Source organism: Crotalus tigris, unplaced genomic scaffold, assembly GCF_016545835.1.
Source record: "Crotalus tigris isolate CLP2741 ecotype Arizona unplaced genomic scaffold, ASM1654583v1 scf7180000024422.1470167, whole genome shotgun sequence".
Classification (NCBI taxonomy): Eukaryota; Metazoa; Chordata; class Lepidosauria; order Squamata; family Viperidae; genus Crotalus; species Crotalus tigris.
This window is the reverse complement of record NW_024100588.1, coordinates 948,673-964,486: the sequence shown is the minus strand read 5'-3', so window position 1 is coordinate 964,486 and position 15,814 is coordinate 948,673. Positions and strand designations below refer to the sequence as shown.

General features: G+C 37.5%; 1 protein-coding gene across 1 annotated transcript; it reads right to left on the bottom strand.

Moving 5' to 3' along the window:
* Nucleotides 1–3,649: 3,649 nt before the first annotated feature.
* LOC120301996 (vomeronasal type-2 receptor 26-like) lies at nucleotides 3,650–14,881 on the bottom strand. The gene is made up of 6 exons (XM_039329879.1): nucleotides 14,676–14,881; nucleotides 13,514–13,799; nucleotides 11,809–12,660; nucleotides 6,180–6,407; nucleotides 4,640–4,766; nucleotides 3,650–4,548 (listed from the first exon to the last, which is right to left on the bottom strand). Exons 1-6 carry the CDS (start codon nucleotides 14,879–14,881, stop codon nucleotides 3,650–3,652), a joined length of 2,598 nt encoding a protein of 865 aa, XP_039185813.1.
* Between the last annotated feature and the right edge of the window lie 933 nt (nucleotides 14,882–15,814).

The following is a 15,814-nucleotide window of genomic DNA, read 5'->3' as shown; positions in this document are numbered from 1 at the left end:
TAAATCAATATTGAAAGAAAAAGAATTTTTACAATTTGCAATGAAAGAAATGGAAATCTTTTTAAAAATAAATAAGAAAGAAGAAACTTCAATTCAAAATCTTTGGGACACTGCGAAAGTGTATTTTAGAGGCTTAGTTATAACTTACCTTGCTAAAAAGAATAAAGAAAAGAGACAGACACAATTTAACTTGGAAGGACAATTTAGGAATTTAAAACTTGAGTTACAAAATGATCCACAAAAGAAGAAGCTGAAGACACAAATGGAATTAATAAAACACAAATTAAATTTATTGGGGATGGAGACAAGGGCACAACAGATAAAATATTCAAAACAGAATTTCTTTGAAAATGCCAACAAACCAGGAAGATGGCTTGCATATAGACTGAAAAAAGAAAGAGAAAAAAAATTGATAAGTAATCTGTATTGAAAAAAAATGCTGAAACTTACTATGAGACACTTTACAAGGCGGAGGTGGTTTCTAAGGAGGCAATACAGGAATATCTAAGAAAAGCAAACCTTCCAAAGGTACCAGAGAACATGCAACATATGTTGAACGAGAAAATATCAATGATGGAAATTACTGAGGCTATAAAAAGACAAAAAAAGATAAAACTCCGGGACCTGATGGTTTACCAGCGAAATTTTATGTAGCTTTACAAGACATAATAAGTCCTATATTGAAAAATCTTTGTAACAAAACCTTTTTGGGGATGAAAATATCAAAATCCTGGACAGAAGCCAATATTTCTCTGATTCCCAAAGATGATACTGATCTCACACAAATTAAAAACTATAGGCCAATATCATTATTAAATGTGGACTACAAAATATTTACAGCAATAATAGCAGAAAGAATGAAGAAATTTTTGAATGAATTTATCCATTCAGATCAAAATGGGTTTCTGCCTAAAACACAGATAAAGAATAACTTAAGAATTATTTTAAATGTGTTAGAACACTATGAAAAACATCTGGGGAAACAAATGGCATTGATATTTTTGGATGCACAAAAAGCCTTTGATAATCTTAACTGACTATTTATATTTCATCAATTGCGAGTGATGGATTTTAGTGAAAATTTTATAAATGCAATTCAAGCAATCTACAATAAACAATCAGCAAAGATACTTATATAGAGACTATACAGATAATTTTGAGATTAGGAAAGGTACAAGACAGGGATGTCCACTGTCTCCCGTGTTATTTATTCTTACACTGGAAGTGTTGGCCAGGAATATTAGACAAGATGGGGAGATCAAAGGACTGGAGATAAACAATCAGAAATATAAATTACAAGCTTTTGCAGATGACTTGGCTTTTATCTTGGAGAAGCCTTTGGAAACAGCCACTAAATTATTGCAGAAAATAGAGGAATTTGGAGAAGTGGCTGGGTTGAAAATAAATAGGGAAAAGACTAAAGTACTTACAAGAAACTTAACAAAAAAACAGAAAGTTCAATTTGTGGAAAAAACAAATCTCCAGATAGTTAAAAAAGTTAAATACTTAGGTATTTATTTAACATCAAAATGTATAACAATAAAAGAAGATAACTATGGAAGATTATTGAATCAAATAAAAATGGATTTGGAGAAGTAGAAAAACTTTCAATTATCACTACTAGGAAGGATAGCGACTATTAAGATGAATATTCTACCTAAATTGTTGTTTTTATTCCATATGGTTCCTGTTAAACTGAGCCAGAAATTTTTTGATGACTTAAATGCAACAATAATGAGATTTATATGGCAAGGGAAAAAAGCAAGAATCAAAATTAAACTGCTACAAGAATCAAAAGACAGAGGGGGCTTTGGGCTCCCAGACTGGAGACTTTATTACCAAGCCACTATTTTGTTGTGGCTTAAAGAATGCATCACACTGAGAAATAAACAATTTCTTTATTTAGAGGGACGTGATTTGCAACTGAGTTGGCATGCTTTCCTTGGTACGAGAAAAATAAAGTACATAAATACTTCCAAACCCATGCTATAAAGAATGTACTACGCTAAGAGTAGGAGATAATTAAAAAGAAAATCTATATGGAAATACCTGAGTGGCTTTGCACAATGGAAGCATTTGCGTATCCGAATTTAATTAACTATGATAAACTTGTGGCCTATAAAGAGCCACGGATTCCTGACCCGTGATATAGGTCCTACCTTGCTGCGGAAGGGGTGAGCATTGGAAATTCTCACAGCCACCAGCATGTGGTCTGGCCATGAGAGGGGATAATGACAGATTCCTCCAGCAGATGACATTACTATTGTTCTAAAAAGAAAATCTTACCTGGAATATGACCATTATCAGAGTTGGGTCTCAGATGTTCTGGGATAGGTCCATGGCCATCCCATTGAGGTGAGACGGTTTATCAGATTTATTTATTTATTTATGAGACTTATATACCGCTTTAAGTGCAAGCACTCTCTAAGCGGTGTACACCAGTAAGCAATGTATATATTTATTAACATTGCCCCCAACAATCTGGGTCCTCATTTTGCCTACCCCGGAAGGATGGAAGGCTGAGTCAACCTTGAGCCGGTGAGATTTGAACCACTGACCTGCTGAACACAGTCAGCTAAAGTGGCCTGCAGTACTGCACTCTAACTGCTGCGCCACCTCGGCTCAGATCACCTGGTTGTAAAGGCTCTGCAAATTCCAGCCAGGGTTCACCAAGAGAAATCAGAATGATCTCATCAGCTGGCATTTAGAATCAATGTGTGCCTCTCATTGAAGTACCAGGTACTCTGTTTGACTTATGAACATGGAACGTGCTGTTCTACACAGTCATCATACTTCATTGAATTTCCTAGAAATTATTTAAATTGGATACTAGCATGTATTGGACTTTTTAAAAATTATTTGTATTATTTTTGTGCCAGAGATTTCATTGGCTTTTGCTACTGAGGAGAAGGCATATATATCCACCTGGAAGATCTTTTGAATTTAGTCCATTTTCTTCGGTAACCATCTACACATGACGTGATCTAGAAAACTGACAGTGTTTGCTTGCTTCAGAAACAATTCACAGGCCCTAACCTTTTAAATGGAAAGGTCATTTGTATTTAAGTCCACTTCCTTTTCACATTGTAATGTGCATATGAATTAAAATGACCACTCAAGACAAATTGACAATTCATATTTAATCTATATATTTAGTCAGAGCTGTCTATCACAAAATGAAATGTGTACATTATATTTTTTGTTTATCTGTCTATGGAGATTCTCAGTCATCCAGGTCATACGGTAGTTACTCCAAAGGCGTTTTTTCATAAGACAACTGGACTTTCTTGTTTTTCTTGGAGACATTTTGCTTCTCATGCAAGAAGCTTCTTCAGCTCTGACTGGGTAGTAGGGAATGGAAGGATTTATACTTCTTAAAGGCCGGTGGTCATTTGCATTCTTTTAGAGAGTTATTGAGGCCACCTGAGGGTTTATCTGTGTCATCAGGGGCACCTGAATAGTGCATATGGGTATGGAAAGTTCAGTTCTCTCATGAAAAATCACCTTTGGAATATTTGTCTATCTGTATGCTTTTATAGTCCCCATTTCCAGAAGGAAAAAATGTTCTGAGCTATATAAATTTCAGTGGACATGACAATATAGAAGGCCAATCTACATATAAAGAATATCAGGAAAATGGAAAGATTTGTTAAAACTGTCTTTTCATGAGTTGATGCTTATCATTCAGTTCGGGTCTCATCACAATGATAAAACACTTGGGAAGGAAAATGCACACCAATAAGCCAGCACTGGAGGAGATCATGGAGAAGATCTCCACAGCCAAGGTATATTTGCCCCTTGTGCTTAGATAGGTTGGAATAAAGCACAGCCAAACACTGCAGAAGACCAACATGCTGAAGGTGATGAATTTGGCTTCATTGAAACTAACAGGTAATTTCCTAGCTAGAAAAGCAGCAGAGAAGCTAACAAGAGCAAGAAAACCCATAAAACCCAAAACACAGTAGAACATAACTGAGTCTTCATTGCACTCCATGATGAGTTCTTCAGACACTGAATGGGCATCAAAATCCGGGTATGGTGGGGATGTTATCAGCCACACAGCACAAACACACATTTGAACAAGGGAACAGGACAGAAGAATAAAACTGACCATTCTTCCCCCCACCCATTTCCTTAATCTGGAACCAGGTTTGGTGGCCATGAATGCTAGAACCACAACAAAGGTTTTGGCAAAGACACAAGAAACTGCCACAGAAAAGATGAGGCCAAAAGCTGGTTGTCGAAGGAGACACACAATTGTGTTGGGTCTCCCAATGAAAAGAAAGATACAAAGGAAAGAGAGGAGGAGGGAAACTAGGAGGATGTAGGTGAGATTCTGGTTGTTGGCTTTGACAATAGGAGTGTCTTTGTGTTTCATGAAAATTGTGATTACCAAAGTTGTCTTTAAAGAAAAGCAAAGTGAAAGAATGGTCAGACTGATCCCCAAGGGTTCTTCATAGGACAAAAAGGTGATCCGTTTTGGAATGCACACATTTTTGTGAGCATTTGGATATTGATCTTCTGGACATGGAGAACAGTCATCTACATCTGAAAGAGAACATAGTAGAATTGATGCAGTGGATTACAGGCAGTGCTGTACCCTCATGGCTTAGTCCCGTTTTATCTGGAAATTTCCTACCCTTTGTTTTTGCTATTTTCCCCTCAGGGCACTGGCGGCAAGCATAGCAGCAAAAAGACTCCCCTTCTATCTTTTCCTTGCTGTATCCTGTCTCACAAGGATCATTACACTGAGATAAAGGTAATGCCTATCAATGAACAAAAACGAATATTTTAAGTTACAGAAGAAAAAGAAGAGACATTCTTACTATGGAATCAACCACATAAAATGGATTGATAAGCAGAAGTAATGTGTTTGCATCATTTTGAGATGTAACTGGTTTGAAATAATAAGTATTAAATATCTACAATTATTGATATCAATGTCTTTCGATATCAATCAACACCAGTCTCCAAAGACAATTTTTGTGCTGGTTAAAGAGGGTTTGCTCAAATACTTAATTTTGAAGTCACCAGACTGATGAAAGCCAGTAAACTGGATTGTAGCTTTTATTCAAAACAATGTATTGTCTATAATTAACAGAGGCCCAAAATAATGAGTTCGATGTCTTATACCAACTATTAGAAAAGTAAACATTTTAGATTTCTTTCTCCCATATTTGGGCCGACAGGGTGCAAAAAAACACTCAAGGTAAATCTCCTTGCCTTGTCTCTTTCCTCCCTGATACAGCTGACAAAATGAGAAAGAGCCTGTGACCTAGAGGTTAATACAGCTGCCTAACATGCACACAACCCAGGTTCTAATCTCAGAAGGGTATGTCTGGCTGAAGAGAGTTAAGAAGCTCGAAATAGCTATTTCAGTTCTCCCTTTATTCTTTGTTAGCAATCTAAATATATCTATCTATCTATCTATCCATACTTACATACATACATACATACATAAATACATACATACATACATTTTTCCTTCCCTAGAATGTTGATACTTAGGCTATTTCAGAGATGAGGCTCTGAGACTTTCATCAAATTTTTACACTATATAAATGAAGGCAGACCAAGCTAGATTTAGACACCTAACCTGATTAAAGCCTCCTGGCCAGGTGATGGAATCTATAGAAATATTGAAGAATTTGTCTGCTGGAACCGTGGGATCTACCATTCCAACTTGGACCCTAGAAAAGGATTGATTTGGGAATGTGACCCAGTTGATAATATCATATCCACCAATGAATTCTCCATTTTCATCAAAGGAGATCTTCTCACCAACACTGTTGTTGAATCTGACACTTCTCTACAATTATTTGTATCAATGTCTTTCTATATCCATCAACCTCAGTCTCCAAACACAATTTTTGTGCTGGTTAAAGAGGGTTTTTTCAAATTCTTAATTTTGAAGTCACCTGACTAATGAAAGCCAGTACACTGGATTGTAGCTTTTACTTCAAAACCATGCATTGCTCATAATTAACAGAGGGCCAAAGTAATGAGTACAATGTCCTATTCCAACTATTAGAAAAGTAAACATTCATATAGATATTTTCCCTTCCTTAGAACATTGATATTTAGGCTAATTTAGAGATGAATCTCTAAGACTTTCATCCATAAAGAAATTTTTACACTATATAAATGAAGGCAGACTAAGCTAGATTCTAACTGCTCACCTGATTAAAGCATCCTGGCCAGGTGATGGAATCTATAGAAATATTGAAGAATTTGTCTGCTGGAACCGTGGGATCTACCATTCCAACTTGGACCCTAGCAAAGGATTGGTTTGGGAATGTGACCCAGTTGATAATATCATATCCACCAATGAATTCTCCATTTTCATCAAAGGAGATCTTCTCACCAACACTGTTGTTGAATCTGACACTTCTCAGAAAAGAATGAACCTGAAATACAGAGACAGACAGAGAGGGACAAAGAGAGATAAGGAGAGAGGGAAGGAGAAATAATTTATATATTCAGAACATAGGTATTGTTGTTTAAATAAAGAAAATATAAAAACTTTCATTTTAGCTGTAGGTCAGAATCAAACAAATAATGTAACAATCATTCCAACATAGAGGTAGAGGTAAAATATCAGATTACTGAAATAAAATTCACATGGAATTGCAAAACAAAACAAAACAAAAAAAACCACCACCAGCAGAATGTTAACATTAAACTCCGTAGTTTAATTGCTAAAGCCTCTTAAGACAGATGACCTCTTAATAAATATATGAGAAATAATAAGATGTATGTAACGCTATAAAAGTTTAATACTATTCTTACTTAGAAAGGGACGTATACTTGCTGTAGCCATGCTAATTTTTTTAATTATTGCAAGTGCAATCCAACAATCTAGAAGCAACATACTAACAAGAAACAACAAAACATAACAGAGAGAGAGAGTGAGAGAGAGTGAGAGAGAGAGAGAGAGAGAGAGAGAGAGAGAGAGAGAGAGAGAGAGAGAGAAAGAGAGAGAGAGAGAGAGCTTTCTGGTTACATTATGTTTTAACTTGTTATTGTCTTATATATTTGAATATACTATCTTATATTCAAAAGAGAGAGAAAAATGTTCATAAGGCATATCAAGTTTCCATAAGCCAGACAGAGTTCAGGATCACTTTGTTTGGAGATGTTATTTACCTTCAATCATGGTTTGCATACAGAAGCGGACTATAATACGTGCTATGCCCATTCCTGGCCAGCTAGCAAGAGACAAACTTCCCCAGCTAACGTGTTGTGAATGGGGAAATCTCTGAGTTTCTACAGATCGTAGGAATGGTCTTGAGGGGCAGGAGTGGGAACCAGTCAAATAAGAGGACCTTGAGGCTGGATCACGGTGAATAACTTGAGAAAATATTTCAAACAAGCCCAGTTCTCCCTCTTCTTTGTGGCAACCCCTGAGATATTGGAATACTGATATCTGATTTCCCCTAGTCCTTATTTTCATTAAACTAGACATAATCAATTCCAGCAATTGTTCTTTATATGTTTCTTTATAAGTTCCAGTTCCTTGATCATTTTAGATGCTCTTCTCTGCACTCTTTCTAGAGTCTAAACATCTTTATTAACAGTGTGGTGACCAAAACTGGATGCAGTGTTTCAAGTGTGGCATTAACAAGGAATTATAAAGTGATATTAACACTTCATATAATCTTGATTCTATCCCTCTGTTAATGCAGCCTAGAACTGTGTTGGCTTTTTTGGTAGCTGCTGCACACTGGTGGCTCATATTCAAGTGATTGTCCACTAGGTCTCCAAGATCCCTCTTATAGTTACTACTATTGAGTGAGGTACCACTGTACCTGTGAATTTGGTTTTTTTCTTGCCTAGATGTAGAACCTTAGTTTTTCCATCATTGAATTTTATTTTGTTAGATAGCACCCAATGTTCAAGTCCTTCTGTATCTTAAGCCTATCTTCTGGATTATTGGCTATTCCTGCCAGCTTGCTGTCATCTGCAAATTTGATGAGTTCCCCATCTATCCACTCATCCAAATCATTGATGATGATGTTGAAGAATATTGTTCCTGAAAGAGAGCCTTGGGGTATGCCACTAAACACTTCCCTCCATGTAGACACAGTTCCATTGAGGACTATATGTTGAGTGTGGTTGGTCAGAAAGTTTCAAATCCATCTGGTGGAGATGCTGTCTAACCCACATTTTTCTATCTTATCAAGTACCATGTTTCCCTGAAAATAAGACTGGGTCTTATTATTATTATTTGTCTCCAAAAGAGCCATCAGGTCTTATTTTCAGGGTAGGCCTTACCTCATCTCCAGCACTGACAACCCCACCCAGCCGGTCCACTTCTTCTTGGGCCAAAGTTCTGCAGCTGCATTTGGGCCTGCATTTTTCAGTCAGGCCTTTCCTGAAGGCCTAAACAACTGAGTACCAAGCTATGGATTCAATATATAGCTTGGTGGTTGGCTGCTGAGGTCTTGCAAAACCGAGATATGGTTATTGGCTGCATGGGGCTTCCATAAAGCCCTGTGACTGACAAATGCAGGACTGGCTGCAGAAGAGCCCTCAGAAGAAGAAATGGGCCGGTGAGGAGAGGCTTGGCTGCAAGGTAAGTGGGTGCAGGGCAGGTGGGGCAGCTCCACACCTCCACCGCTGCCCTAGCTTGATTTTTAGGTATGTGCCTCACCCCAAAGTAGGGCTTATTTTGGGGGTATGGCTTATGTCAGGTCTACCCCAAAAAATCAAGGTAACGCTTATTTTTGGTGTAGGCCTTACTTTCGGGAAAACACGGTAGTAGGTTGTGGTCTACTTTACTAAATGCTTTACTAAAGTCCAGGTAAATTATATCCACAGCATTTCTCTGGTCCACTAATTTTGTCACCTGGTCAAACAATACAATAAGATTTGTCTGGCATGATCTGTTTTTGACAAACCCATGTTGGCTTTTGGTTATGGCTTTATTTGCCTCTAGATGTTCACTGATTCCTTGCTTGATTATCTTTTCCAGAAACTTCCCAGATATTGAGATCAGGCTGATAGGACTATAGTTTTCTGGATCTATTTTTTTCCCTCACATTCATCTAAAGCAGACATGTCAAACTCGCGACGTCACGTGACGTTGCAAGATGTATCGGGACAATTTTGCCATTGATGGCAGTGGGGTGGGCAGTAACATGCAGGAGTCTGTTACTGTAGTCCTGGTAATAAAGTTAGTCCTGACCTACATGGTCTTGGTTTCTCAGTCAGGTCTACCCCTTGCAGCTGATGATATCTTGGAGGTCTCTGTGAATGAGGTAGCACAGCAACACCTAAGTACAGGTGGTTCTCCTTTAATGGCTGCTTGTTGAGCAACCATTTGCATTTGCAGTGGTGCAGAATGTGTGATACTTATGATTTCCTTGAAATTCAGGCTGCTGCAGGACTCCTGTGGTCACATGATCACAATTCTCCCATCTGTCTGTCTGTCAGTCTGCCTGCCTGCCTGCCTATCTACCTGCCTACCTACCTACCCATTATATAAAATACAAAGAAAAATAGAAACAAGAAATTAGGGGAAGGAAAAAGAGAGGAGAAAAAGAAAATGTGAGGTAAAAGGAAAAGAAAGAAAGAAAAGGCCTTGACATTTGACTCTTTTTAGCACTATAGAAGATAAAAACACTCCAGCCTCAATGATGACAATTCCTGAACTTGGCAACTGGTCTGAACTTCTGATTATGATGGTATCCCATAGTTATATGATTGTGAGTTGCAAACTTCCTTGCTGGCTTTTCAAAATCAGTTAATGGGGAAGCCAGAAGGAAGTTGGAAGTTGTGATCATATGGGGTCCTTGCTTAAAAACATGTGCAGTCCTCAATTAACAACAGTAACTGGGATCATCTGGAACTGCTATTGGTAAGCCCAATGATCAAGTAACATCACATGTTATAACAGATCACTTAGCAATGGAAACCTAGGCCCCAATTATCATTGTTAAGTAAGGACAACTTGTGAAAGGTGCACTATAATGGAAGACAGACTCACTTACTTTTAGGTAAAGGTAAAGATAAAGATTTCCCTGTCCAGTTGTGTCTGAATCTTGTGTGTAGTGCTTATCTCCATTTCTTGGCTAAGAGAGCCAGCATTATCCAAAGACATTTTCTGTGGTCATGTGGCCAGCATGGGTATATGCCAAAGGAGTATGGAATGCTGTTACTTTCCCACCGAAGTGGTACCTTTTAATATACCCGCAATTGCATGCTTTCTGCTGAAGTGGTACATATTAATCCATTCACATGCTCTTGACCTGCTAGATGGACAGGAGCTGGAGCAAGTAATGGGAACTCACACTGTTCAGTGGCACTTGAGTCTCAAACCTGGCTTTCAGATTTCCAGCTGACAGGTTCAGTGTCTTTAATCATTGAGCCATTACAACCCCACATTTGGATACTAAAATCTAAACTTAATGTAGAAAATAATTTTAGGAAACTATATTCTTCCTAAGAAATCATATCTAAGTAGAAGATGTTAGGCAGTGGGAATAGATGACCAAAGGGTTATGCAAAGGCAGAATCAACATCTGCAGGAGCTGCTGGAATTTGAAATCCTACATTAAGTAGGTGCTGGATTTGGTGGCTTAAATGTCCATTTTGAAATCTATGATTCTTTCATCAAATAGGAGTACATATCTCTCACAAAAAGTAGGCTCAAAATAATACCTTGCCTTTGTACTTTTTTATTAAGGCCCTGAGATATTAAAGCAGCCTTGATTCCCTTCCCTGTTTCTCCTAGAACTGTGTTCCTGGAAGCATATAAGGCTGTTCTCATCTCCATTTATTTGCTTTAAAATTATGCATGTGTTGCCCTGAATATGTGGGTGGTGAAATGGAAGTGACTCCCAATTGGTCTATGAAGAGGTGGGAACCCTATGCCTGATGGAAAGGGAACATCTCAGCATGCTGAATCTTTTTTTTTTCAGAAAGGATGTCACAATATAATGCTCAATCCTTCTTCTACCACATATAGATTACACAAGGACACAATTTCAAGGGATGCTTTTTCGCAGTGGCTTAATGACACTGGAACTGCTGGCGAAAAATGGCTTGGACTTTGGTGGTTGGAGCCGGCTTTGTGAGATGGGGTGAGCTCTTGCCGCTCGGTCCCCAGCTCCTGACCACCCAGCAGTTTGAAAGCATGTAATATTGCAAGTAGATAAACAGGTACCACTACAGTGGGAAAAACGTAGCTGCGTTCATGTTTGCAAAGTGTGGAAGCCAGCTCTGGATGTGGCCAGATGTGAGGCAACGCAACATGAGGTGAGGTGTAGTAGACTAGCAGAGGAGCCCGAAAGAGTTGGCAACCCAAGCATCATCTGTCAGCTGGTGTAAGCTAGTTTGCCCCCTGTAGTGCACCAAGGATAAGCATACAAAGCTGAACAGAATGAACTAACAATTTAGAATTCCAGAATTGAATTGTATCTAGCAATTCTAGATTTCCCTCACTTTGTATGCCAGATATTAAATAAATAAATAAATGGATGGAAAGATCCTCTTCTGGAAATGCCTAAAAACGTGAGTACAATTATACTTTCAGCCATCAAAAACTGGTTCTGGACAGTCACTTGTCTGAAATGGTATAGGAACTTCTGCTTGAGCAGGGGGCTGAACTGGAAGACCTACAAGGTTCCTTCCAGCTCTATTCTGATTCTGATTCTAATTTCATTGACAGAAACATATTCTAAGTATTTCAAATGGTTAATTCAATACTACATCTCAATTTTAGATCTCAAGTCAATCGCCCTAAAGTATATTGTTTGTTAAAGTTTATGGATAGATCTTGAAACTACAGATATGGTGATTTATTACCTGCCACCACATTTGATTGTGAAACTGTTTCCTTCCTTTTTTCATTATTGATGTTTCTCTGGCTTTGGATAAATACAGAGATTGCAAAGCATGTGCCACAGCATAGACTGCATTGTAAATATTGTAACTCTGGCCACTGATGCGTGTTTCAAACACAGATGTAGGAAGGGTCTCAATTCTCTCCTGTCCAGTACAAGTTTTCTCAGTCGTCTCTGTTCTTGAGTTTGAGAAGAAACAATCAAACGCCTGTTCCCAAAAATCTTTTCGAAAATGATCATGGTGGTCATTGTTTGGACTTAGATTGCGAAGAAATTCCTGGAAGTGTGGAACATCTTTCGTGTGAACTGCAAAGGATAAAGCACCATGTAGGAAATGGATATCCCAAGTTTTATGAAAGGAAAGTGAGGTGAAGTCTGTCTGAGCATTTATAAGCCAGATCTTTTGCTTCTTTGGTATATTTTCCACTTCTGAAAACCGGAGGAAACTTCTCAGAACTGATATGGTCTGAATTTTACCATATACAATTATCACATTGGCTGTGCTGTTCATGAGAACATGGTATATCTTTAGTCCTTCATCCATGGCATCAGTAAAATCACTGTAAAAATCTATGTTTGGTAACTCTTCTATGAACTCAGTGCAGATGCCGTACTCAGAAAAGATAGGGACTACTTCCTGGACAAATTTCTCTGCTTTCTCATCCTTTACTACAAGAATTCCAACCCAGATCCATCTTAAGTACTTCAATAGCTCCATGAGACCATTATGTTCATGGGATTCATCTGGAAACATTTGCTGGAAGAAAACTGCTTGAGTCTCTTTATCCATGGCTGGAACAGAGCCATAGGTCAACTGCAGGAAGACAAACATATGTGAATGCGAAGGTCTAAGTGAACCTCTGAAAATGTGTACATTCATTTGAGTCTCTGGGTGTCTTTGAGCTTATATACTGAAACATTATGCAATTAGTTGTCTTTATTTAGGAATATTAACCAATATATTACTTTTCTGGAAATAATCTCATTGTGAATATTTCAAATTTGTACCTTAATTTGCTGTCTGGGACTGGGGAATAAGAACATGGAAGTCTTCCAAACAAACTCCCTGCTTAAGCAAGAAACCGTATAAAATTTTACATAAATGGTTGTTCAATCTCTTAAAAACCACCAACACTGGAGCACCTACGACTTCTGCAGGCAAATTGTTCCGCTGGTTAATTGTTCTAATTGTCAGGAAATTTCTCCTCAGTTTTAGCTTGCTTCTCTCCTTGATTAGTTTCCATCAATTCCTTCTTTGTCTGCCTTAAGGTGCTTTGAAGAATAGGTTGAGCCTCTCTTCTTTGTGGCAGCCCCTTAGATACTGGAATAGTTATCATATCACCCCTAATTGTTCTTTTCATTAAACTAGATGTATTCAATTGCTCTTCATATGTTTTAGTCTCCAGTCCCCTAATCATCTTTGTTATTCTTCTCTGCTCTCTAGAGTTTCAACATCTTTTTTAAAATTGTGGTAACCAATGTTTAGCTATGTCAAATATCTCCATCGTCTGTTTAGAGTTATGATTAGTTATGCTGCTACGGTAATCCTATGAAGCAAAAAATAATAATTAGGAATCTTAAAAGTTGCTACCTTTTTTTAGAGAAAGAAGCATACAGATCTCTGGGAGGTATGGCAAAATAATAATATATATTTCAGCACAGCTTACCTGAGGAACTTTGTAGATGGACAATACAGCTACCATGTGAAAAGAGATATCCGGTCCCCCAATGACTGCAGCCAAAGGTTTTGGGACCCCACACTTGTAGTTAGGGATGAATTTGCTGTGAGTGAAAGGCAGAACCATTGAGGTAAAGTAGGTCCAGCTTGGACTAAAATGGCTGTTAAAAATATGGAAGCCCAATGTGACATTGGGTAGGATCTGTGGGTTTTTGTTGATCTCTTTTAAAGAAAACGCTAAGGCCAGGACATGCTGGTAATTCTGAAAAAATACTCTGTAAAGAAACACATGAAGAAAGGTCTGCTTCATATCATGGCACCTGCAATCCTTAAATATAAAACATTTAATGGAAAGTGTTTTAGTTCCATATTTTGATTATTCAGCTAAGATCCTGGAAAGTGCAAAACGTAACACTACTTCATATATACCCCTAAAGGAACTGGAGTTATTTTTAAGATAAAAATTGGCTTGAAATTGGAAGTATTATTTCTGAAAACATGAGAAAGATCCAGTATCAAACCTCAGCTTTTCATAATGGCTTATATCAGAAAGAAATTGCTGAATTTTGGTACCAGAAATATCAAATAAAAAAAGAAATATATCCCACTCCCCAGATCTTAGCAGTAGTTACATCTTCATAAATCAAGCCATTCTCTCCTCTACAGTTATAGTTAGATGTTATTTATTATAAACATTTTTCAACTTAATGGGGAAACTGAAGCTATATATAACTTCACATTGAATAAACAGCAATGTCCAATATCTAAGGGGCTGGCAGAAAGAAGAGGGGGTCAAGCTATTCTCCAAAGCACGTGAAGGCAGAAAAAGAAGCAATGGATGGAAACTAATCAAGGAAAGAAGCAAGCTAGAACCAAGTCAGAATAAGTAATCATTGGAATGACTTGCCTCCAGAAGCTCTGGGTTCTTTAAAGAAGAGATTGGACATTTGTCTGAAATGGTATAAAGTCTACAGCTTGAGCAGTGTGTTGGACTAGAAAACCTCCAATAATTTTGTTATCCTACCCTACCCTATCCTATCCTACCGAATATGTTTTTTTTGGAGCTTTTGTCACTACAGGAAAACATTTCAAACATCATGTGATTTAACAGCAAGGTCTAGAACTTGACAATGAATTGATGATGTACTTACATAAGTCCATCCTGAAGTGCCTCAGAAGGATGTTGACTGAAATCAATGGGAGTGGAAAATGTAAACAATGCAGAAATAATGCCAGCAATGTTGATGTCTCCAATCTGATGATATGTGTGACGAATAGGAAGAGGCTCCTCAAGATCACACTGAAGGCTAGGATCCTTGCACACCATTTGAGGCAATACTATTAACAGCAGCTCCATGAATACTAACATCTTCCAAGAGTGTCTTCTATTTGTGTACAAATGCCTCTATCTGCCACAGGATATTTGAAGTGGATCAGACTGAACTGTCTTCTTGAGATGTTTTTGAAACACAAATAGCGAAAGCAACATACTATCAAATCAATTCACGGAGCTCTGGGGCTCCCAACCTTGGGATGGAATATCATGGGGATAATAAATATCATCCTTCAGAATCAGTTCCTCCTTTTTCTATGGGATCTCATAGGTGCTGGAGGACAGAAACTGGCTAATTTCATAATGATAGTGAGACTGTCACATATGTGAACATTGTCAGAACACTTGAAGGCTTCCTGAGGCAGGAAGACATGAGCCACAAGAGAAAAATAAAAGCATTAAGTCCATAAATGAAAAAACAAATAATATAGACATATATATATATTCTATTCTATTCTATTCTATTCTATTCTATTCTATTCTATTCTGTTCTGTTCTGTTCTGTTCTGTTCTGTTCTGTTCAGTTCAGTTCTGTTCTGTTCTGTTCTGTTCTGTTCTATTCTATTCTCAACCCATTTGGCCTGTCATACATTATATATATTTAGAAAAAAACAGTTAACAGGTTAAACAATTGCAAAGTTAAAGTTCAAGGCCCTCTGTTAACAATCTGCGATTATAATTTACTCATAGAAAGTCTGCAAATGTAAAAAAGGAACTTTTTTTTTATTGAAAATTTTTAGATATTTTTACAAAGAGCAAAAAACAACAAAAAAAACAACAACCCTAACCTACCCACCCCAACCCTCCCTCTCCATCCCCCCCCAACCTTCCCAGAGCTGAATATAGGCTTAATTAAAATTTTTAAAAATCTTAAAAAAATTGAAAAAGTATAAATCATAAATATATCTAAATACCTTACATAAACAATTTATAAAATAATTAACAATAAAATATATG

Excerpts from the sequence above, each read along its gene's own strand:
- LOC120301996 (XM_039329879.1), bottom strand. The coding sequence starts at position 14,881 with ATGGAGCTGCTGTTAATAGTATTGCCTCAAATGGTGTGCAAGGATCCT. Across the intron at positions 12,661-13,513 it reads CCATCTACAAAGTTCCTCAG|TTGACCTATGGCTCTGTTCC; the intron begins GTAAGCTGTGCT and ends GTCTTCCTGCAG. Across the intron at positions 4,767-6,179 it reads GGCCAGGATGCTTTAATCAG|GCATTACCTTTATCTCAGTG; the intron begins GTGAGCAGTTAG and ends GTTCATTGATAG.